Here is a 25,495-nt window from a genome sequence, read left to right on the forward strand (position 1 = left end):
GATAGAAGATAAAATGGAAAACAATCAGTTTTAACCACTACTGACAATGAGTAAACAGTTTAGAGGTAATCGCCACAAAATTTATATAAAACATATACATATATAATTTTTAATTATAAACTTTTACTGATGATATAAAAATACTGAATAAATAAGTTGTAAGGTATACCAGTACTTTTAGTTGGGAAATTCAAATATTGTAAAAGCTACTCATCTTTAATTTTTAGGATAAATGAAATTTTTAGGAAAATTACTATAGTATTTTTGGAAGGAATGTGACAACCATGTTTAGAAATATAAATAATTATGGTAATGTGAGATGTTCTGTATACGTGTTGCTTTTATTGGTTGACGAATAAAGTTGTTTGGGTGAATGGCTTAGCAGAGTGAAGCCAGGTGGGATATATCCAAACAGATATAGAGAGAGTAGACAGAGTCAAAGAGACACCAATGTAGCTGTTGAAGGAAACAAACGCAGGAACTTTACCAGTAGGCCACAACCTTGTGGTGATACATTGATTAATAGGAGTGGGTTAATTTAAGATGTAAGAGTTACTTGATAAGAAACCTGAGCTAGTAGCCCAAACAGTGTTGTAATTAATATAGTTTCTGTGTGATTATTCAGGTCTGGGTGGCTGAGAAACAAATGAGTAGTCTCCAGTTACGTTATGGAGAACTAAAGGCAAATGTGGAGATGAACAAATAAGGAGCATTTTATAAAGCTGTAGTTAGTAAAACCATTTTTCTTCTACTGGCATACAGACAGATCAATTTAATAAGTTAAAAATTGATTTTGATGTTTAGAAATGTATAGTGTGTGTGTGTGTGTATACTTGTGTGTATGCTTTCATATGGGTCTACATGTATGTGGGTGTGTGTGCAAATTTATGCAAGTGGGTGGAAGCCAGAGTCAACTTTGGGTGTTATTCCTCAAGCCATTTTCCTCATTTACTTAAATTAGGGGGCCTGCCTTGCTGTGGCTATCAAATTTTTCTCAGTTTTCTTCTGGTAGTGTTGTATTTTCTTACTGTGTATTTAGGATGATGTTTCTTCTGATAAAAAATTTTGTGTAAGGTATGAGATTAGATCAAATTTTGGTCTTTTTTCTATGGAAACTTATGATAGTGTTAACTGTCAGCTTAACAAAATTTAGAATCATCTGAGAGATGAGTCTCTGACATGCCTCTTAAAGATTTTTCTCACTGAGTTATTTAACATAGAAAGACCCACTCTGAATGAGGCAGAGAGAGCTGAGCAGCAAGCATGCATTTGCTACTTTCTTCTGACTGTGAACACAATGTGGATAGGTGCCTCAAGGTCTTGCTGCTGTACCTTCCCAACACTGATGGACTGTAAACTAGAACTGGGAAATAAAAAAAAAAAACTAAGATAAACCCCAACTATTTAAAATCATTTGTTTTGATAAAAAAAGAAACATATCCTTTTTACATTCACCTGGCTTTTCTCTTTGTTAAAACTTGGTTGATATCTATGAAAAACTTGTTTGTGGCTTTGAGAGGGGTTGAAGTAAAGACACAAACCAATAAATAAATAAAATGTAAGCGCAGATAGAGTGATGTATTTGTACAAATAGTGTAATTGTACTAATGATACCCAATTCAATACTTAAAATTGATAAAATAGTAAATTTTGCTGTATCTATTTTGCCACAATTGAAAAAAAAACTCTTTAAAAAAAATAAAAATATCAAGGAACTAAGAAACCAATAAATAAGAAAAATGACCCTATTATCCATCTAGTGACATAGTAACCTCTTTACATACTAACCACTTTTGTATAAATATTTAGCCTTGGATGTTTCTAAAAATTATTCAAATATAATTTAATTGAACTTTAATTGTATTCTATAATATATTGTTATTATAAATATTAAATACCATGGTGGCTCACTTTCTACCATATACTATACTAAAAAAATTATTTTGCAGAATTCTATAAGGTATCGCATGAGTGTGTGTGTATATGTGTGGGCATGTGTATCATGGTATATGTGTGAGGTCAGAGGACAATGTTGTGTCCATTCTCTCAATTCTCTCCTTCCAGCTTCATGTGGATTCTGGGTATTGAACTTGGTTTCCATCTTGCTAGCTAATCAGTGTATAAGGTGTCTTTTGAGGAAAAAAATATAAAAACAAACCAAGAAAATATAATTACAACACTTCTTCTGTTCTCCAAGTCCTCCCCAACATCTTTCATTTTTGAGACAGGATCTCACTATATAGCTGTCCTGAAATTTACAATATAGAACAGTCTGACCTCAGACTCTCATAGATTCTCCTGCTTCTGCCTGTTGTGTGCTACCTCAACCTGTCCCTCTCTCTGTTTCTCCCTCCTTCCTTCCTTCTTTCTTTCCTTCCTTCCTTTCTTCCGTCCTTCATTCTTTTCTTTGTTTTTTGTTTTTGTTTTTGTTTTTTTTTGTACAGGTTTTTGCCATGTAGCTCAGAATGAACTGAAATTTGTGATGTTTCTGCCTTGATCTCCTTAGTGCTGGTAATTCAAGAATACTGGCCTTGCTAAGCAAACAGTGACTTATTGAATATATGGAGTCTAGTTAGGTATCTGTAGCCAAAAAAGGAAATAGTTCTAAAAATGTTGTTATTCGTGTTGCTGGGAATGGAACCCATATGTGGTAGACAAGTGCTGTACTACTGGATTACAGCCTCGGCCCTGAAGCCATTTCATGTGACTGACTGTGATGAACGTATCTTATTTAGGCCACTGGGTATTGGGTGTCTATTGCTGTATGACAGCAAATTACAAACCTTAGGGTCATAAACCAACATTAGTGATTTATTTCTGTTTCTGTATTATTCTGTTGATTTCTTCTGGACTTACTCATTATTTTAGTTTGCTTTTCTGTTGCAATGATAAAACACTGATCAACAGGAGCTTAAGGGAAGAAATAGTTTGTTTTATTTTACAATTTCCAGGTCACAGTGATTCCCAGGTCATTGAAGGAAGTCAGGACAGGAGTTCAAGCAGGAACTTGGAAGCAGGGACTGAATCAGGGAACATGGAGGAGTGTGAATTACCGGTTTACTTGTGTTTTGCTTCAGTGATTTACTAAAATGCTTTTCTTATATAGCCCAAGCCCTCCTGCCTATGAATGATTTTGCTCACAATGGTCTTCTTATATCAATTAGAAATTAAGAAATGGCCCACAAGTATGCCCACAGGACAATCTGATCAAAACATTTTCTCAATTGAGGTTCTATAGTCCCAAATGACTAATCTGTGTCTAGGTGACAAACCAGTATTGTTTGTCAACCCATGTTGTTGAAGTGATGCATTAACTAGATCTAGAGAATCTAAGATGGTTTTATTCATGGTTGGTGCCTCACTAGAGATGTGTGGATAGCCATCTTCTCTATCCATAGAATTTATTTTAAAAGTCTTTTAAATTAGATTTATTTATTTTACTTTATATGTGAGTGTTTTGCCTGCATGTGTTTGTACGTGTGTGTGTGTGTGTGTGTGTGTGAGAGAGAGAGAGAGAGAGAGAGAGAGAGAGAGAGAGAGAGAGAGAGAGAGAGAGAGAGAATTGGTGCCTGCAGAGGTCAGAAGAAGAATCAGATCCCCAGGAACTGTAGTTAGCAATGATTGTGAACTACCCTGTGGGTACTATGAACTGAACCTAGCTCCTCTGCTAGAGCAACAGGTGCTCTTAACTGTTCAGCCATCTCTCTAGCCCCATCTGTAGAATTTCATCTTATTCCTTCTCCTTCTTCTTTCTTCTTCTTTTAGTCTTTCAAAACTGTTTCTTTGTGTAGCCTTGGTTGTCCTATAACTTGCTCTGTAGACCAAGCTATCCTCAATGCACAGAGATCCCCTCTGCCTCCCGAGTGCTGGAATTAAAGGTGTGCACCACCACGGCCCAAAGAATTTCTTATTGTATAGTTTTTGTTTGTTTGTTTTAGTTTTAGTTTTTTTTATTTTTTGTTTTTTAGCTCAGGTTTCTCTGTGGCAACTGGGTCCGAAACTAATGAAGGCAGAAGATGTAAGGTACTCTGAGACCAGGTTTGGAACTGTCACCTCACTTATGCCACATTTATAAGATCAAATCTTCTGATGAGAACATCACAGTACAAGGAGGTATAGACACAGGCAAAATTCATTGGGAAACATTATTATAAGGATCTTCAGTGACAGGCACACAAGCAAAAGGATAGGAATTAGCATGGTAAGTTCTCAGTGAATACTCAGAAAGTTGTTAGAGACTTAAGTGGAGAAAGGACCCAAAAAGGAAAGAGAAGGTATGAAAGTGTAGCTTAGTGATGGATCACATCCTTAGCATGTGTGAGGCTCTTCTCCCCCCCCGCCCCAAGAAAGAAGAAGTAATCAAAGATTAAAGTGGTAAGTGGCTTAGGAAGGCTGATGTTTTGTATCCTCTATTTTTGAGAGAGTATTTTCAGTAGTTCAGAAAAAGATTACAGAATATTAAAGAAAAAACACATGGTAAAAAAAATCTTTCATTTTGGGAACTTTATTTGGAAGATGAATGGTTGTTATATGGGACAGAAGGGTAAGGCAAATATATCTTAGACTCTCAGAGCACATATCTGAAGGCTGATGTGTCTGTAAAAGGTCAAAGACTGAAAAGGTGTGAATGGAGACGAGTGAAGAGAGGAGAATCATGAAAAGAGCCGGGAGAGGGTGTGGCAAAGAGCACAGCTGCAAAGACCACTTAGTTCATCTGGAAGGAGCTGGACAGTCTGAAACTGGAGAGAAAGTTAAGTGGTTGTACAAATGGAGGAAGAGAAATATTCTGTGTCCATGAAACTGGAAATAAAATAATTTGTGTTTTGTAAAGAAAAGTATTTTCAGAAAGTCTTAGGCAGTACATGTAACCGTAGATAATTTGACCTTTTATTTACCCATTTTTATGGTGAATGATGAGAATCAGAGCACATCCCAGAGCATTTAAGACTTATCAAAGAGCACAGAGCTAGCAAATGAGCCCTAAAGTATAACTTTAAGTGATTATGGCTTCGTCTAATGGTATTTCTTTATTTCTTTGGTTCTAGTTAGTTATATGATTTATTTCTTCTTCTAAGTATCAGATTTCTCACTCAAGATTCCTATATCCCCAGATTGTAGTAGATAACAAGGGAGGCCATTCATGTTGTTTCTAATGTTATATATGATATATGTAGCACATATTAAATGACTGGTAATATCATTTTCGTATGAGTAGTAAAAGCTAGCTGTTACCTTCTTGGACTCTAACATCTTGTCCCATTAATTAGATGAATTGCCCTTGAATTGTGGAATTCTGGCAGGGATAAGCTATACTAACAATATAGCCTTCGCTGTGAGACAGAAAATGTCTGTTCCTTTATTCTCAAATGTCTACATTAAAATAAATTAAATGTTTCACTGTAGAAAATTGTGTTTGGGAAGTTTTGTGGATACATTTTTATTTTTAAGAGTTAATTTTAGAGCTTTGCTTTACAAGCAGTGACTTTTAAACTTTCCACATTTCTGCTAAGCCTGCTTTAGCTCAAGAAACTCATCAGCTTTAACATTGTTTCCCAGATTTTAAATATTTATGACCCTAACCTAGCATATAATAAACGTGAAATGTAACTCGAATATCAATGCTATGTTCAAGTAAGACCCTTTATGAAAGCAAAAAAAAAAAAAAAACAAAAAAAACAGTAGATTTCTCCTTTTCCTTAGAGTGAAGCCTTTCCAAGATTCCTTCTCTCCAAATATACTGAAAGTGACACAGTCCTAATTAAAAAAAAAAAAAAAGTACATTTTGAACACACCATATCTTTAGGAAATCAGGCCCGTGGTCAACTTATTTTTCTAGTTTTTTGTTTGTTTGTTTGGTTTGGTTTTTCAAGAGAAGGTTTCTCAGTAGCTGTAGAACCTGTCCTGGAACTAGCTCTTGTAGACCAGGCTGGCCTTGAACTCACAGGGATCCGCCTGCCTCTGCCTCCTGAGTGCTGGGTTTAAAAGCCTGCGCCACTGCCACCCAGCATTTTTAAGAATCACTTGACGTGGCCAGAATCAGCGAAGGACACAAAAGGTGCCCCTGCCCTAGACTTTTAGGTCTGTGGGGGCCACGAGCATCCAGGAGCTGACCTGGTGTCTCTGATGCCAGGGGATCAGATGCCATCATTCTAAGTACTGCCAGCGGTCTCTAGGCCCGGGAATAGGGGAGAGGAGAAGCAACAGCTATCACCATTCCTTATGGCTGGGGTGGGCAGTATTCATCCAAGTCCCACCTGTGACCCAAATGAAAGCCCATTTGCTAGGTCGTTGGACCCCATAGTGGTGAGAGAGGACAGGATACAGAAGTAGAAGAGAGGGAGAGGTAGATGGTTTGTGGGCTGGGGAGAGAGGTGGATCCAGAGAGGTGAGGGTGGTGAGAAACAGACTGACATGAATGGTTAGTTGGCCATCCAAGTCCAGGGAGATGTCTGGGCCAGGACTGTTACCTTATTTAAATAACTGGTTTGCTGTTTTTTTGTTTTGTTTTGTTTTTCGAGACAGGTATAGTTCTTTTGCCTCTGTAAAGGGCTAACACACTATTGTACAAAGTTAATTGAGCTTTTGGACATCACCATTAGTTCTAAGATTTATAACATTGAGAAAGAACTTTTAAAGACAGCGTAGGGAGAGGGCACACATTGGCTAGGATGTGCTAGTAGTGTTAGAACACACACACGCACACACCTGTCATTTTTGTTTTAGTTTTGTTTTTGTTTGCTTGTTTGCTTAATTTTTGAGATAAGGACTAAACTTACTATATAGCCAGGATTGGCCTTGAACTCCTCATTACCTTGCTTCTGCTTCCCAGCTACAAACACCAAAAAGCACTGAAAGTTCTCTAAAGAGTATAATTGACCTCTGTGTATGTGATACTGGGGATTGAACCAAGGACCTCATGAACTCTAGGCAAAATCCCCTTTCATGAGCTATATAGACCCTAGCCTTTTTATTATTTTGAGACAAGGTCTCACTAAGTTGTCCAGATTGGCCTCAGACTCATAATCCTCCTGTCTCAGCCTGTAAAACAGCTTGGATTGTAGGAATATGGCAAGACTCCCAACTGAACAAAAACATAGATTATGAAAGTTAGAGAAACAAAAAAATTCCCAGTATGTACAAGGCTCTCAAGAAGTCAGTTATAAATTAATGAAGATAATGCCCTTCCAGAATAGGTGTTTGCATATGAAAAAGACACTTAAGAGAACTTGCAAGAAAAATCTTCCCTGAAAGCCAAGGCGGTTTCATTTATTGATCTTTAGTAGAGGGACACTTGAAGAAATGTGCTGATGGGGGTAGAGATTCAATGACCCCCATGATACTTTTACACTAAAATCATTCCTTAAATTTAAGTTCTCAGGAGAACTACTGTCTTTCTCTGGGTCTTCACATTTCTATTCTCAAACACTTAAAGCAGGGCTGGAGAGATGGCTCAGGGGTTGGAGGCACTTGCAGAGGATACAAGTTTGGTTCCCAGTACCCACATGATGGTTTACAACTATCTGTAACTTCAGAGCCAGGGGCATCCATGTGGTATGCAGACAAAAGCCTGTACATATGAGTTAAGCATTAAAAACAAAACAAACAAACAATCAAAAACCTTAAAGCCATTTAGTACCAGATTTTAGGGTTTTTTTTTTCAGGGTTCAAATCACTTTATTACATTATTCTTCAGAAACCAGGCAACAAAATGTTGCCCAATATTGTAGTCTGTCTGTGAGCATTTGCATCACTCCTTCTAATTATACCTTTATAGAGTTTTCCCCTAGGATTTCAAGGCTTTGGAAGATATACACTTGATAAACAGTATTCCATATTCACTCCTAGGAAACTGAATGAGTTTTGCATACTGTCTATGATGAGCTTCTGTTATTTCATCTCCATTAGTGGCTATATTGGTGCCTTACCATTAATCATACCATAGCCCCTTTGTGTTACTCTGATGTCTATGATTACAACTTATTAAAAGTCAGTACTTCCTCTGTTGCCTTGGGCTACATGTCCTTCCTATTATTTTATCAACTGAAATTTACTTTTTTCATTTTTATAGAGCTTTCCATTAAGGGGATTTACTATTTCTGCACTAACGCCTAAAGTTCCACATGAATGTCTAGAACTGTAAAAGATCTGAGATTTTTCTTACAAGTTACCAAATTACCTTGACAGAATATAATGGATACTCAGTGTTTCATATTTATTGCAGTTGCTCATCTTTCATTTGGTGTGCATAATTTTTATTTGTGGGCCATCTCTGAGATAGAGGCCAAAATTCTGAGCTGTAATTTAAAAGCACATAACCCCTCTCACACTTATCCTAGCTTCCTGTCCTTGCTTATGTTTGTGAGATTTTTGTGATATTGCATCATTTTATCTTTTCTATTATTGGATCCGTCTTTTTGGTTCAAATATTTGTCACTTACTCTGTTACTGTTAGTATGGCATAACACCTTAATACCAAATGTATCTAATCAATACATATTGTTTTCATTCTCCTTGAAAATTCTGTCTTAAATTCTTTTATTTTCGTCACTATATCATGGACATACTTATCAGTACTGCACATAACCCATTATATATAGACAATTATAACAGTGATAATTCTGTTTTCCAGACATTGTCCAAAAATGATCTTTCCCATAGGGCATAACAAAACTGTGGCCTATGAATCTAACATCTGAACTACATTTGTACTATTTTTGTGGTATCACCTTCCACTGTTTTCCTACTCTTACTTCAGTTATTACAATACTTCAGGCCCTATTTGGAACTATAATACAAATGCTATTATTCTACACTGTATACAGATGAAAAAAAAAAGAAAGCAGAGTAACTTACTTAAGACTATACAGTTAGGAGGTAAGAAGGCAGAATTTTAAACCTCAGCTCACCACCTCTTTGCCCGTCTTTCTAAATTTCTCTCATATGAGAGTTACAGGAAATATGTAGTATTTTGTTTCACAGTAATAAAATAAATTTTAGCTTTTTGTTGAATTTGATTGTATGAGAGAACCTTCAAGAATGTAGCAGAAAATGAACAAAGATTCAGAGATAGGCTCAATGAGTATTTTTAGGGAATAATGAAAACATTTAATTTTCTCCATAGAAATAATAAGTAACCAGTTATCTTGACATCCAAGGTTTATCCACTAGAACTCTACTAAAGAAATACTTTGTTTTAAATATATATACATTTTTAGATTAATTAGATTTTTAAAAAAATACTACTAATTGGAGATGGAGATAATAACTCAGTAGTTTAGAGTACTTGCTGCTCTTCCAGAAGTCCAGATTTGATTCCTTGCACCCACATGAAGGCTCACACCTGTCTCTAATTCCAACCCCAGGGGATCTAACCTCTTTTGGCCTCAGCAGGCACCAGGCACGTGTGTGGTCCACAGATACACATGCATACAAAACACCCATACACGTAAAATAATATAACAAAAAGACATGTTCTAAAAAGTAAATAAGATACTGCTAATTGTATATAATCTGTTGAGAGTACTGATTTATTTTTAATAAATACTTTATTAGTAAAGGAATAATAAAACTTTCAGTGATTATTGTAAGGCCTCTTCATCTTCTTTTTCCTTGAGACATTTTTGTCCAGTCCAGCATTATTTGTTTAGCATGTAATGAAATTTGATCTAGCAAGAAGTGTTAGATGTATGTTGAATTTCTGCTGAATTCCAGAAAAAAAGATGTTATTTTGTTTTGGCCAATTTTTGTCCAGCAGAGGTCTTGTCATGACAGGTTTACAAACTACTGAATGTGGTTTCTTTATATTCAAAAAAGACTGCCCACATATCCAAAGTATGAGACACAGAGAGAGAGTACTGTAGCTTGCATTCAGGGCCTCACACATGCTAGGAAAATGTTCCACTAGTTTACAATCCCCAGGCCAAAAGTAAGAATCCTGATTTTGTGATAAAGCTGATTCCTTTCCCTAATCTTGGGACTAAAGATGTTAGAACTCTCCATTAGATTTTATAGTTTGCCATTCATGCTTGAAATATACAAAAATAAATTATCCACTAGTATATTCATTACCTTTGCAGATTCAAAGGAAATGGGAAGAAATGAACTTATATCAAAGTTTAGGAAGAGAAAAAGCATGAGGGGTGGTTGGCCTAATGGGGATTTTATGTGGAATCCTTTGTTTTTACTTGTATGGATATGCTATTTTTAGAAACTTATTTCTCTTTCTACAATACACCCTTATAAACACCCTTATAACTTATTATGTAAGACTCTGGATTTACTGCTATCTGGTAATTTAAATGATAAATAATAATGTTAATTAAGATTAGTTAACTAATGTTAAGTTAAAGTTTTGTCATTACAATGCCATTTTTTATAGTGCCTTAATTATTCACAAATATAATTTTTCTCTCACCCAGTTTATCCCTATTTGTGAATGAAAGAAACTGGTCTATAGAATATACACAACATTTTATTTTTTTTCCTAAAGTTGATTTAAAGGGCATCTTTTACAAAAACAAGCTTGCAAAGTCCTTTGTTAATACTGTATTAAGCTCTGTTAAAAATACTTTGCCTTTGCTAAAATGAGTAGAAATACTAGCAAAAACTTGCAAACAAATATTTGCATTAGAAGGCTAAAACTAGGACTTCTAAGTCATTTACATCCAAAAAAAACTGTTTGAAATATACCTAAGAAAATGTTTATTTTCTAATAATTTAACTTAGAAAAGATATTTGATTTGTGATTGTTTTCTCATCAGGCTGAACTTGTACTTCCTTCTCTGGGCTTATTGTTCACTTCCCTTACCACTGAGTTTTAATTCTCCATTTCTTCCTAGTTGGAACATTGAATTTCTGATTCCAGCTGTGACACAGTTTTATGTGACCTTGTATAGCTTACTGGAGTTAGTCACCAGAGCCTTATGTCATTGCTACTCACAGGAGAGTTATTTATGATTTAACATGTTGTCATTTCCAGCATGTACTCTGAGAGTCATGTAAATAAGCCTGCTTTGAGAGGCTTTAGTTCAGAAGCACACATGCGCAAACACACACACACACACACACACGTTTAGGGTAAGGAAGTAGACAATGAAGACTACTGTAAAGCAAATTGAGAATGTCAGTTTTATAATTAGGAACTATACACGTTTTGTAATCTGCTGTATACATTGCTCAATTTAAATAAACTGAATAATATAGGAAGTCAAAACTAGACTTGATTTTATTTGGCCTTACAAATTTGTCACAATTGTTTATTAACAAAAATGAAGGTTTAATAATGGCTCCCTTCTCTTTTCAGAGTATATGTGTAACTGTTCTGAGGTTGGAAGCTTGGATGTGAAGCACTGCAACCAGACATCAGGGCAGTGTGAGTGTCGTCCAGGTTATCAGGGACTTCACTGTGAAACCTGCAAAGAGGGCTTTTACCTGAATCACACTGTTGGTCTCTGCCTGCCGTGTCACTGCAGTCCACACGGATCTCTTAGCATTCTCTGCAACAGGTAAGCAGCAGAGGGTGGAGGTGAAGTTCATTGTATTTTAGTAAGGAAAAGATGTACTGGGGAGCTAGGAGGAATCAGAGGAAAAGAGCAGGGGATAGGAATGGCTAAGATTACGTGTGTGTGTGTGTGTGTGTGTGTGTGTGTGTGCACATGTGTGTGTACATGCACACATACACACACGTATAGATATAAAAGAATAAAACACAAAGGTTTCCATTGTGGAGAATCAGTCATTTAATTAATGGGGAAAGTCACTGTGTCATAGATTTATAAAATTTTATATACACTAATTCTATCACTTTGTATATTATATTTAATATCATAATTATAAAACATTCATTTTCTGCTTTAGTTGATTAAGAGGACCTGGGCTTTGTAATGGTTTTTCTAAGTTTCCTGGAAAAAAAATCAACAAAGGGTTCTGTTTACTGAAGGGAGTTACTTTCAGGCATTTTTAGTGGAATATTCTTGTTGTAGTTATTAAAATGTGGCTGTATATTAAGGTAACATATTCTTGATTTGCTTTTTCTGTTATCAGAAGTCTCAAATTTGTGTGCACTATTTATTGTTGATGTTTTTGTTTTCTTTCTTATTGTGGGGAGGGGTGCCATTGCACTTGTGTGGAAGTCAGATCTCTACTTGTATAGGTCCTAGAAATTGAACTCAAGGCATTAGGCTTAGTGGAAAGCACCTCTACCCACTGGGTCATCTCAGCAATCATACATCTATTTTTTTAATGAGTGGATAATAAACTTCATTCTTATGGGGGAGATGGGTGTGGGAGAGATACTAAATTAAATTATTTTCTATTTGGAGGTGACTTAAACTTATGGTCCATGTTCTTTGACATTTACTTTGTACTACATGAAGTAGTTATTCTTTGACCTTGTATGAGTGAATACCTGGTGTTTTGTGAACCTCAAGCTAAGAAGCTGAAGAGCCAGTGTTTCACAGTGACAAGAGCATAAACTTTAGAGTTAATGTAATCTGGATATGGACCCAGTATCTGGAGCCATTTCTGTACTGCACTGTGCTGTGGGCAGTTCCACTTATTTCAGTGACTCAGCTTCTTCTCAAGGCTGCTATAAAGCGAAATGAGTTTGTGCATATAAATTGTTTAGCACATACAAATCAAGAAATTCATACTTCATTTCAAAGGAATATTGTTGAATTAATTGAAGATTTTTTTAAATAATACTTTAATTGAATCTTTGAGAATTTCATATATGCATACAATGTATATTATTATATTTATACCATACTCCTTATGATGAATTTTAAAAGAATTTTATAGCTCCATGATTTAAAATATGCTTTAGAGTTTACCAATGTATATTTTAGGTGCTTTATAAACCATTGTGTTATTATATAATATTATATAATGTGCTTGTATTAAAATATAGAAATAAATTTGACTGAAAACTTTATTTTGAAATGCAACAATAATGAATGTTTATGATATTCAATATCTTCAAAGTTAATGTTGTCTTAATCCTTATAGTAACTTTTTATATGTAGGTTAGTAAGTCACAAAGATATTAAATGACAGAAAAAGAATTCCAAATTAGACCTTTTAAGTCCAAGTCCTGGCTTTACCACCATACCTCATGCCACCTATAATGAAAAGATTGATTCTCTGGTTTTTGAGATTGAGGCTATAGTACTTTTTTAAAAGACAAACAAACAAACAAACAAAAACAACAAACATCTGTGTAGCCATGGATGACTTGGAACTCTTAAACCAGGCTATTCTCAAACTAATGGAGATATGGCTGCCTCTGCTGCCTCTGTTTCTGTCACTTCTGCTTCTGCTTCTCAAGTGTTGGGATTAAAATTGTGCACTACTATGCCTGCACATTTAGAAATTTCTTACTATACCCCCAAATCCATGCCCACACAAGTCATAATTTAGAAACTCCTCACTTAGTTTTCTTGTGGTACTGGTGACTGCACCCAGGAACTTGTGCATGTTAGACAGGCACTCTACCACAAAGTTATAGTCTCAGGCCAACACACCTACCATTTTAAAAGACAAGATGCTAAAAAGCTGATCATTTGCTGATGAGCTTAACATCTTAAGATATATGTACTTTCTGAACCTCAATGTTTTAATTTATAAAATATGATTAATATATTTAGCATGAAGGATGTCTATGAGAATTAAATTTTATGTGTGGTATGCATATATTTACATTGTGAGCTGTATTTAGGTTTGGCACAATAATTCAATAACTCTAGGAATTGAATCTGATTTGTTTGTTTTGGTTTTATTTTAAAGTGAGAAATAGAATTAGTGTCTCACAAAAGAGAAGGATTAAGTCAGCAGGCTTGGATATGAGTACAAAATGGAGTCATTTGTTAGTAAGTTATAGGAGAAATTAGTCATTATAAAAGAAAAAACTGCTTTTTTCTATTGTCATAAACTCACTTATAGCATTGAAAACTAACATTCTGTATTTTAGGGAAAGAATATCTAAAAATAATTGAATATATGCTAAACAATTATCTGTGCCCTTCACAATTAAACCTCATATCAAGCATATGAAGTAGACACTAGCATTGCCATTCTTACTACATTGCGGCTTTGAACATTTGCCTAGGTAGTAGCTAGTAAGATAGAGAGTAGTTTCTAAAATACCTGCTTTCTAGAACTAGAGTACATACTCCTGTCTACTATCATGATACATCCTTTCTCAGAACCAAGAGAGTAAGCATTGTTGTTTTGAACTCTGATTCTTGACTACTAATGTTCAGAGTACTTGAATTGTTAAGGAATTTCCTCCAGTGGTCTTCTGGTAATCAGATCGTGAACCTGGTAAGGTAATTCATGTTAAATCATAACTAATCCCAGTGTAGATTTAGAAGATAAAGATCAATCCTGTAAATAAGTAACTTTTGTGATGCTTATGTTGCTTTCTCATTACACTAGCACTTTGGAGTGAAAATATACATTTGTTCTTATCAGGAAACATATACTCTGTAAAGACTAAGGACATAGACTATTAACTAGAAAGTAACACAAAAGAGTGTCTGTTATCTGCTGGCCTAGTCTGTCACCTGGGTACCCTGTCCCTTTTAGAGAAAAACCCCGCCCCCTTCCAAACCGCCCTTCCTCTGAGGCAAAGGGACTCTTCCTCTATCTGCCCTCTCCCTTCCCCACCTTTCCTTTCCCCACTTACCCCTCCATAATCCACTAGATAAACTCTATACCCAAACTCTCTGTATGTTGTATCTGTCTGTCTCTCACCTGCCCCGCCATGGTCTCCCATTTGCCGTCAAGGCCTCAGGTGGCCGCTGCTGCCCCTCGTGGGATCAGTCCTCCCCCACCATGTTTATAAATGATAACAGTGTCTGAATGCAAGCCTTTTATCTACCAAAGGAACTGAGATGCGTCTTTTTGGGTTCTCATTTAAGGAAGTAGAGCGATAAGACCTTATTGTGGGGAGGTGACACAGGATTCTAGAGAATTTCCTAAAATAATACAAGAAGATGAGAAATCGCATCCCTTAATGCCTGCCTAAAATCTTTTGTCTTGATCTCTCTATTCTCATTAATAATGAATAGAAGTTCTGACCTGACTCTTTCACACATTGAAGGTCTATGGAATAAACAACTGACTTTTTAAAAATTCATTTTGCCACTCTTTCTGTCCATATGTTCAATGGGAGTTGCTTCAGTGAGGTAGATTTTGGTTGTGGGAGGCAGATGTGGGTGAGCAGTGTCTTTGTGTGCAAACACAAAGTCCTCTGTGTACTGACAGAAGGTCACCCCTCATGTCAGTGGTTGGTGTTCCAGTCTGTTTAATTGGAAAAAGCTGGCCTGTAGCATCTGAACTTTTTTATTTTTGATTTGGATCACATTCCTGGTGTTTTCCTGATCACATTTTAATCTTCAATAAATGAAGAAAGACACAATAATTTTTTAATTTTGTTATTCATTTTACATACCAACCACAGTTCCCCCTCCCTCCCCTCCTCCGGCTCACCCTACTTTACCACACCCTAACCCCATCCACTCTCCAGAAAGGGTAAGACCTCTCATAGGGAGTCATTGAAGCCTGGCACATTAAGTTGAAGCAGAGTCAAGCCCCACCCACCTATATCAAGGCTGAGCAAGGCATTCCAACATAGGGAATGGGCCTCAAAAAGCCAACTCATGCACCAGGGATAGATCCTGGCCCCACTGCTAGGGGCCCCACAAACAGACCAAGCCACATAACTGTCATCCACATGTAGAGGGTCTACTTCAGTCCCATGCAGACTCCCCAGCTGTAGGTCCAGAGTCCATGAGGGTCCCAGAAGCTCAGGTCAGCTGGTTCTGTGGGTTTCCCCAAACAGATACTATTTGATTTAAAAAAAAAAAAGCATTCTGCTAGTAATGTCCTAAATCTTTTCATATATAGCACTTAAGATACTTTTAGATCTGACTTTATATGTAAGTAATTAAATGTATCTGCAATTTTTTAATATTCATAATATTAGGATACATGATTTGGTATTTTAGGTGACTTTAACATGGTAAGTTCTATGATGATCTAATATTCTTCCCCTTAAAGTCCATGTTTGCTGCTATATAGTATATCTTGAAATACTTATTACTTTGCTTTTTCAGTTATTGGAAGGTGCTGCATGTGAGAAGGCAAATGTTAATTATGTCATAAACAAACAACAAAATTAATTTCAAATAGAAAGATTCCAGAACTCCTCCAAGGCTTATGTCCATAGAGGGCACAGAAAATAATTTTTTGTGTGTAGTATTTAAGGGGAAACAGCTGGTAAAAAATCACTGCTTTATTGTGAAGTTCTAGAAATTTTGAAAAGAAAACTTTTGATCACTGAAAGCAACAATGTGGAAAGCTTTGTCATTTCATCTACCCATTGTTTCATGTAATACAGACAATTGCATTGCCAGCCATGGCAAAAGATATTATCCCTATTCTCAAGAAATTCACACGTTAGTAGAAGGGTAGCTGTAAAAACCAAATGTTAGAACTTGCAGCGTATGCAAGTTAATTCAGGAACTTCTTAGGAGAAAATTCATATTTAAACTGAAATTTGATAAGTAATTAGAAATTTATATGAAAAGAAATGATCACTATTTCTTGAAGGCAAAGATTGGTAGTGGTAGTAGAGAGGAAGGTTTGAAAGAGAATAGGAAGTAGGACTCTTGTCTGTTTATTTTCTGTTGTATCTCTAAAGTTTGACTGTAGTAGACACCCAATAAGCATTTGATAAGTGAAAAGAATAGATTAATGAAGAATTAATAGAGCAAGACTATGGAGGAACTAGTGTGCCCTCACATTCAGTAAATATGGTTGAATAGGAGGTGATAAGAGATTCGTTTTTTAGAAAAATCATCTGCCATCCATCTTCCATCTTGTGAACGGAAAGAGTATAATCAGGCAAGGAAACCCATAAGCAAGTCTTCTCTGGAAGAACAGTACATGCTCTTTCTGTTAAACAGAAAGCTTGATAACAATTTAAGCAAGAGAAGCCCATATCTAAAGCACAGAGAAGGGAACTAATTTTAGGGTTAAATGGTTACTTTAAATGTATGAAGTTAATGGGAAATGACCTACAAAAAAAAGAAAGAAAGAAAGAAAGAAAGAAAGAAAGAAAGAAAGAAAGAAAGAAAGAAAGAAAGAAAGGAAAGAAAGAAAGAATCACAAGCTTAAGGTAAGTTGAAAGAAGACAGTGATGCTGTTTTGTTTTAATCATGTAGATATTGAAATGACTGAAAATTCAGATAGAGATATCTAGTTGACATTTTCTTATATGTTTTCTGACAAACTAAAGAAATATTCTAAATTATTATTTCTTAAAAGTTTATTTTAAAGTATATGTTTATGCATGTGTGTGTTCATGTGAGTACAGGTGCCTGTGGAATTCAGAAAAACGTATTGGTACCTCTAGAGCTGAACTAACAAGTGGCTGTGAGCCACGTAATATGGGTGCTGAGAACTGAATCCAGGTTTGTAAATGAAGTATACACATAAGATACTATACTTTATGCTGTTTTGTAGAAAAAATAAAACAGCACTTCATAACTTTATTCTATATACCAATTATTATTCCTACAAGTCACAAACCTCAAGATTAAGTATTTTTTTATCCTTCAATATACTTTTTCTTAAAAGATAATCATAGTGGTAAAAAGAAGTATATAACTCAGTCTGTATCTTTGATCATGGCTTATTTGTTTCAATAAGCATTTATACATTGTCAGGTAGTTTATGTTTTAGGAGACGTGGCACAAAGGTTTGTGGGAAAACAAGTTAGGCTAAAGTGTGACTTCAGTGGTCAGAGAGGGGCTTGTTCAGAAACGGGCACCGAGAACCCTGAGGTGTTTATGGAGACAATGCATATCTAATGTGATCTGGAAAGAGTGGTCTATCTTATATCTAAAGACTCCATTTCATGGCAGGCACAATTTGCCCTCCTGGTCATCTAATTATTAACTAGATAGCAGCTGTAGGCAAATGAATGGAATAAAAAAAATCATTCCAGCCACTAGTGACCTTTGAGATAAGGTGTCACAGTGAATTGATACTGCCGTTGAACAAACATGTTGCTGTTGCTAAATCTTATCATAGACTCCTCTTGTTTAAGTCAGTTTTAGAGAAGTTTGCAATTTTGAAAGTAGTATTTTAATGCTTTATTATTGGTTACATTAAACAATCATTTATTTTGCTTCTAATAGTCTAGTCTACTTCATCTACATGCCAATGGTAAAATCAAGTTCATATAAATGTTGTAGTTAGTATCAAGGTATTATTTGCTTAAGGTAAAAACTGACTCATTCCACAAAATATGAAGATGAACTATTTAAAGTGATCAAGAAGCTGAAAGACATCAATTATACGTGAAAACCAGAGTTGATTCATTGACGCAATAGCATTTAACCTGTTTATGAAGAAAGGAAACAATTTAGACATACAGAGTTAAAAAAAAAGAGGACTTTTTAGAATAGAAAATGAGAGTTAATAACTCAGTGATATACTCAACATAGATGTCAGATATAAAAAAGAGCAGGGATAAGAGATGAATCTTACAAATTCTTCTGGGGTCAGGTCACAAAAGGCCATATAAATTGAAATTTACTCACTAAATATTTTTAAAGATTTATTATTATTATTATTATTATTATTATTATTATTATTATTATTATATGTATGTGTATCTGTATGGGGTTTGGGCAGATGAGTACAATTCCACAGAGGTCAGAAGTGGGAATTAGATTCCCTGTAGTTGAAGTTATAGGTGGTTGTGAATTGCCTAACATGGATACTGAGAACTGAAAATGAATCCTCTGGAAGAACAGTACACGCTCTTAACTGCTGGGCCTTATCACCAACTCCCTAGCAAGCTATCCTCAACAGCAGGAGTAAGATCAGCACTGTATTGTAGCAATATCCAATGTGGTTATGTGTAATGGTGAATGCTTAAATGCCGAGTGAAAATTAACAAGGATCGAAATAAGTGTAACACGACAAGAATAAAGAATTGTAAGATAATTAAGAGTAGTTTGAAGGATAAAGTGTTGTAACAGCCATGTTCCTGTGCATAATCTCTAGGAATTAATGCTTGGATTAATGCAAACAAATGTAAGGGTAGTTTGTGTTCATAAACTGAATTAGTAAAAGTGTGCAGCAGTGCCAGCTTCCTTCTCAGGTCTATATCCTCTCTATGTGCTTTTTATTCTTTTGTTGCAGGCTGCAGGGGTTGAATTGCTATACCCACTATACTTCAGGAAATTTTAATCTCCCCAAGTTGTGCTGTTGAGTATCAAACAGTGCCTCTATTCCCATGTTCTTTATGTGCTGCTAAATATAAATCCAAGGATCTTTAAAGAGTTTTAAGAGCTGTTATTTTTTTTTAGGGAGGCCTTTGGTGTACAAACGTAAGTCAACAACTTATATGGTTGACAGTTTTTCACAAAGTTTGAATGAAATTATTCTTCTAATTACTTAATTTCTTCTTAATTACTTTGACCCTCATATGTAGTAGCAAAAAGTGCAGTGCTTTCCTTTTAAGGTCACCCATTCTCCAACAATTAATTACTCATTGTTCAGCAACTCTGGGGGCAGTCAGCCCCCCTATGACACTAAGTATAAAGGGAACGATTCTGATCAGCTCACTGATGTATTTTTGCTGATATATGGAATTACTGATGACACCTTGGTCCCTCAAAAACTGGATGCCTGATACATGCTCACTATTTTGATGGTATTTTACCAGTCTGGATCCTTACAGGTAGCGGTGATCTTTTTGTTTTAAGGGAGGATGAATTTAATCCTTTAATGCCAAGTTCTTGAAAGTATGCTCTAAACTGGGCTTCCTAAGTTACAGATCTTAATTAGTGTACACAGACTGCCATATCCTCTTGTGTTCTTGCCAGGGCCAAGAATATTTTTTAGAATTTCTTCTAATAAATCTGAAATTCTCCCCCTTCCTGTCATAGACATTCAAAATGAAAAGGGCTTTGTTAAATCCTTCTCTCCAGATAATGGGACTTGTTCAACCCACATTTGCATAATTGAGGGAAACCCAAGTAAGTTAAAGGATTCAGTTTAGGAGGATCAGCCTCAATGTTATTTTCGACCTCTGTTCAAATGACAAAGCAACCATAAGTTTCTCCTGCTTAAGAAGAAAGAAACCACAGAAGTAATCTCTAGGTAAATGCCTTCATCATAGGTAATTTCATTACACTTTGAAAGTTTTAAAACCTTACTTCCCTGCTCCGTCCCTCCTCCAACCTGATCCCTCGTGTTCCCATTCGCCCCCCTCCCAGTTTACATATGAGATCTCTTCATTTCATCCTTCCCAGGAAAATCTACATGTTCCACTTAGGGTCTTCCTTCTTACCTAGCCTCTCTAGAGATGTGGCTTGTAGCCTAGTTATCCTTTACTTCATAACTAATAGCTATTCATGAGTGAGTACATGCCATGTTTGTCTTTCTCAGTCTGATTACCCCACTCAGGATGATTTTTTTTCTAGTTCTATCTAGTTGCATGCAAATTTCATGATGTCATTTTTTTTATAGCTGAGTAGTAGTCCATTGTGTAAATGCACCACATATTCTTCATCCATTTTTTTGGTTGAGGGGCTTCTAGTTTGTTTCTGAGTAACAGGGAGGGGAACATTTTGGGGGTTAGGGAGAAACCTGGTACAGGAAGACTCCAAGGAATCCACAAAGATAACCCCAGCTAAGACTCTTAGCAATAGTAGAGAGGGTGCCTGAATTGACCTTCTCTTGTAATCAGATTGGTGACTACCCTAACTGTCATCAGATAACCTTCATCCAGTAACTGATGGAAACAAATGCAAAGATCCACCAGTCAAGCACTGGGCCAACCTCTGGGAATCCTGTTGAAGAGGAGGAAGGATTGTACAAGCCAGATAAATCAATTTCATCACAAGGAAACCCAAAGAAACAACTAACCTGGGTTTGTATGAGCTTACAGATTCTGGACCGACAGCTAGGGAGCCTGCATGAGGTGAACCTAGACCATGCATGAGGTGAACATATGTGTGACAGTTGTGTAGAGTGGTCTATTTGTGGGACTCCTAGCAGTGGGAACATGGCCTGTCCCTAAGGCTTGAGCTGACGTTTGGGAACCTATTCCCCTTACTAGGTTGCCTCACCCAGCCTTAATACAAAAGAAAGAGTTTAATCCTATGTCAGCTTGATAGGCTTGCTTTGTTGACACCCAAGGGAGGAGGTCTGTCTCTTTCTAAACAGAAGCAGAGGAGAAATGGATGGGGGGAAGAAGTGGGGAGGGAGCTGGAGGAGAGGAGGGAGGAGAAACTTCAGTCAGAATGTAAAATATATGAAAATTTTAACTAATAAAAAGAGAAAAAGTTTTAAAGCCTTATAAACATATAATGAGTTTTGATCTATAGTCTGACCTCCTTCTAAGATGAAAATACCATATAATTAGAACACGCTACTGACATGTTACTACATGTTATATAACCTTTCTCTAAAATGCTTGGAACCAGAAGTGTTTTACATTTTAGATATTTTTATTAACTTTACTGTTTAAGCAACCATAATCCAGAAACCAAAAGTCTGGTGTAGAATTTCCAACAAAAGCTATTTCAGAGTTTCAAGGTCATAATTGACAAGGAAGGTCATTGAAGTTACAAAATTGTAGAGGCTCCTTTGAGATGTGACTAGTAAATGATGGATGATAGCCTGAGAACCTGCAACAGAAAGACATAATTGGAAAGTTTAGGAAAATCCAAGTAAAGTCTGTAGTTATCAGCAGTCATATTAGGATTCTCTAGCAAAACAGAACTTATAGAATGTATATATTATTAGATATTATATATAAAGAGATAACATGGGTATAATATTCTATAAGACAAAATATATAAGGGTTATATGGGTGTACTATATATAATACAGGAGTATTATATCTGTATGTTTATTTATTTATTTTTTGGGGGGGATTTTTCGAGACAGGGTTTCTCCGTAGCTTTTGGTTCCTGTCCTGGAACTACCTCTTGTAGACCAGGCTGGCCTCGAACTCACAGAGATCCACTTGCCTCTGCCTCCCGAGTGCTGGGATTAAAGGCGTGCGCCACCACCACTTGGCTTATCTGTACGTTTAGAATATAGAATATATATATTTAAAGGGATTTATTAGAATGGCTTACAGACTGTGGTCCAGCTACTCCAACAATGACTATCTACTAATGGAGGGTCCAAGAATCCAGTAGTTTTTCAGTCCACTAGGCTGAATGTTTCAGCTGCTCTTCAGTGTATATCAGAATCCTGAAGGAGTAGTGTGCTGGCTAGTATTATGTCAACTTGACAGAAGCCAGAGTCATTGGAGAAGAGGGAACCTCAACTGAGAAAATGCCTCCTTAAGATCAGGTTATAGGTAAACCTGTAGGCCATTTTTTAATTAGTGATTGATGTAGGAGGGCACTTGTGAGTTGAGGCCACTCCTGGGCAGGTAGTCTTGGGTTCTTTAAGAAAGCAGACTGAGCAGGCCAGGTAGAGCAAGCCAATAAAAAGCACTCTTCCATAGACTCTGTATCAGCTCTTGCCTCCAGGGTCCTGCCTATTTGAGTCCCTGATCTGACTTTCTTCAGCAATGAACAGTGATATGGAAGTGTAAATCAAATTAAACCTTTTTCTCCTTAAGTTGCTTTGGTCATGGTGTATTTTTCAAAGCAGTAATAACGTTAACTAAGAGAAAAATAGGCTCCAGTGGCAGTGAGGGAATGGATTTGCCAATGAGAGTGAGGGCAAGTAGGCAAAGAGAGTGTTTCCTTCTTTTATGTCCTTTATATAGGCTGCCAGCAGAAGGTGTGGCCCAGATTAAAGATAGATCTTCCCACCTCAAAAGATCTAAATTAGAAGTGGGTCTTTCTACTTCAAATGATGTAATTAAGAAAAAAAAACCCTCATAGGTGTACCCAGCTGCTTGGATTTTAGTTAATTCAAGATGTGTTCAAGTTGATAACCATCACATCAATGTATGTTAACTTCTCAGTCTATAAATGTTCAGTGGTTATATATAATATTTAACTAAACATTAGGGGAAGTTGGGTGTCTTAGTTAGGGTTTCTGTTGCTATAAAGAGACACCATGACCATGGCAACTCTTATAAAGGAATGCATTTAATAGGGTAGCTTACAATTTCAGAGGTTTAGTCTATTATCATCATGTTGGGACATGATTGTGTGCAGGCAGACGTGGTGCTGGAGAAGGAGCTGAGAGTTCTACATCTTGATACACAGGCAATAGGAAGTAAACTGAGACACTGGACATAGTTTGACCATAAGAGACCTCAAAGCCCACCCCCACAGTGACAGACTTCCTCAAAGAGACCATATGTACTTAAAAAAAAAAAGACACATCTTCTAATAGTGTCACTCCCTGTGAACTTACATGGGCCAGTTGCATTCAAACTGCCACATTGGGAAAAAGACATGTGTTACTAGGTCCTAACATCTCCCTCAGGGGAGAGGGTGAGAAGGCACAGAGTCAACAGCAAAGATTCAGAGAGTCAGGCAAGTGCCAAAGCAGACTCATTTATTCAGCATTATGGAGAGCCTTATTTTTTTTAGAGTCTAATAAAACAATTTAATAAAACAAGGCATAATGTTTAAGGCAAAATTCATGAAGAAGGTATATAAAGTTAATATAAGATTTTTTTATAACCTTTGGGGGAAGAGGCACAAGTATTTAAATAGTTTAAACATTCTTTTTAGAATATTAGCTATTATAAGGTAACATAAATTTGATACAACAGGACTATATCTTTTCCAGGAGACAAACTCCATTATTAGTTTACATTTCTGTGTTACATTATAATTATGTATATACTTATATGGCTATTTCTAATATATAAGACTTTAGGTACTGAAAATTAAAGATGTTAGAGCATATATAATAATTTGACCAAAGTAAAAGTAACACCTTTTCAGCATCTTGTTGGCATTTGAAGCCCCCAACTTTACAGAAAGCTAAGGCTGATTATGCAGACAGTCTTTCCCATTGTGTTCTTTTCTAACAAACACCAAGTAGACTCAAAATGCAACAAACCTCAACACAAGTCTGCATATGACTGTTAGAAAGTGACCACTGGAGTCAACACTGTTTCTCAGGAACACCAGTACTGACCATGTGAACGGTGAGAACAGGGATTCTCAACTATCCCTGTACACAAAACCAACCAACTTATTTATAATTCCAGTAACAGCAGTACCAACCTCATCCTACTTTCTTCTTCCAGCTGGAGTTTTGAATAATATTCAATTTTTATTCAATTTGGTCATGGCAAAAGAATAAAGTATGTTCTAGTAAATGCAGACAGTTTTCTGCATGTAAATAACCTTCACCAAGCTACTAGATTTAATACACACATAATACACACATGAGACTGAATATTCTATCAATTATTGAGGCTGACTAATGCTAAGAGAAAATCTAGCAGCACCTGTCAAGACCACCTCCTAAGTGTTCAGCTGTGAGCTAGTGGAATGCTTAATTTAATCCTTAGTAAATAGAGATCAAGAAAATGTAAAAGAACAATGGCACTTATACATATTAAACTACCCTCGTTCAACCTATAGAAAAACTAGCGATATAACATGCTAATCCTCAGTGACAATATTTTCCTAAGATGCTATAAATATGACAGCAGAAGAACTTCTGTTGTCCTTTGTGGTAGCATATACATTTAAATAAAATACTATATAAAAGATACACTTCTCTTCTGAGGGCATAGTGGTGGTAGTGGTGCTTGATCCTTGCTTCCAGTGGGCTCTGATCTCCTTGCACAGTATAATTAGGATTCCCTCTCCAGAATTCCCCCCCATACCAACAGTGGGCCCTGTTGTAGCAAAGGAAATCTCTCAGGATCAGTGTTTCTCCACGTCAATGCAGAAGACCACAAGACCATCACTTATATACCCTCCTCCCAGCACCCGGGCTGTGTTCTGATTCATTGACATTGCATAGCCGCATGATCAGGATTCTGGCACAGCCTGTTGCTAGACCCTCAAGCCTACTCCAGGTTGGCTCAACTCTAGGCCTTGTAGGCCTTATCTTCCTTTAGCATGTGAGAACTCTATATACTTTTAAGACTCTTTTTTAATCTCATATTTTATGATTAAAAGTCAATGATTAGAATCATTATTGGAAGTAGTCAAGAAAGGTAATGTGGATAGCATTGTTGTCTTGACATGAGAGGAGAGTTAGTCCTAGTGATACTTCTTAGGCTAAAGGAATAAATATACTTCATTGTATTTGCACATTTAGATATATAACATTGTTGTAAGAATACACAATCAAACTCAAGGCTAATTTAATAACCTTTCTTAAGATTTTAGAAGAAGACTTTCTAGAACTGTGCTAGTAGACTTAGTTTGAAATAGAAGGAATTCTATTCCTAGAGAGAAGACATTATCTTCTCTTGTGTCTTAAATCAACATGACTTTTTCCATTTTCCATCTCTGATTTTTTTCCGTCA

General features: G+C 36.2%; 1 protein-coding gene across 1 annotated transcript in view; it reads left to right on the top strand.

Annotated features, from left to right (window-relative positions):
* The window catches only part of Megf9 (multiple EGF like domains 9), a 98,779-nt gene that overhangs the window by 34,253 nt on the left and 39,031 nt on the right, over positions 1 to 25,495 (top strand). The window contains exon 2 of the mRNA XM_057784642.1: positions 11,303 to 11,504. Coding sequence (XP_057640625.1) covers positions 11,303 to 11,504 — 202 coding nt within the window. The remainder of the gene's footprint in view (positions 1 to 11,302; positions 11,505 to 25,495) is intronic.

The sequence above is a fragment of the Chionomys nivalis genome, chromosome 11 (assembly GCF_950005125.1).
Source record: "Chionomys nivalis chromosome 11, mChiNiv1.1, whole genome shotgun sequence".
Lineage (NCBI taxonomy): Eukaryota > Metazoa > Chordata > Mammalia > Rodentia > Cricetidae > Chionomys > Chionomys nivalis.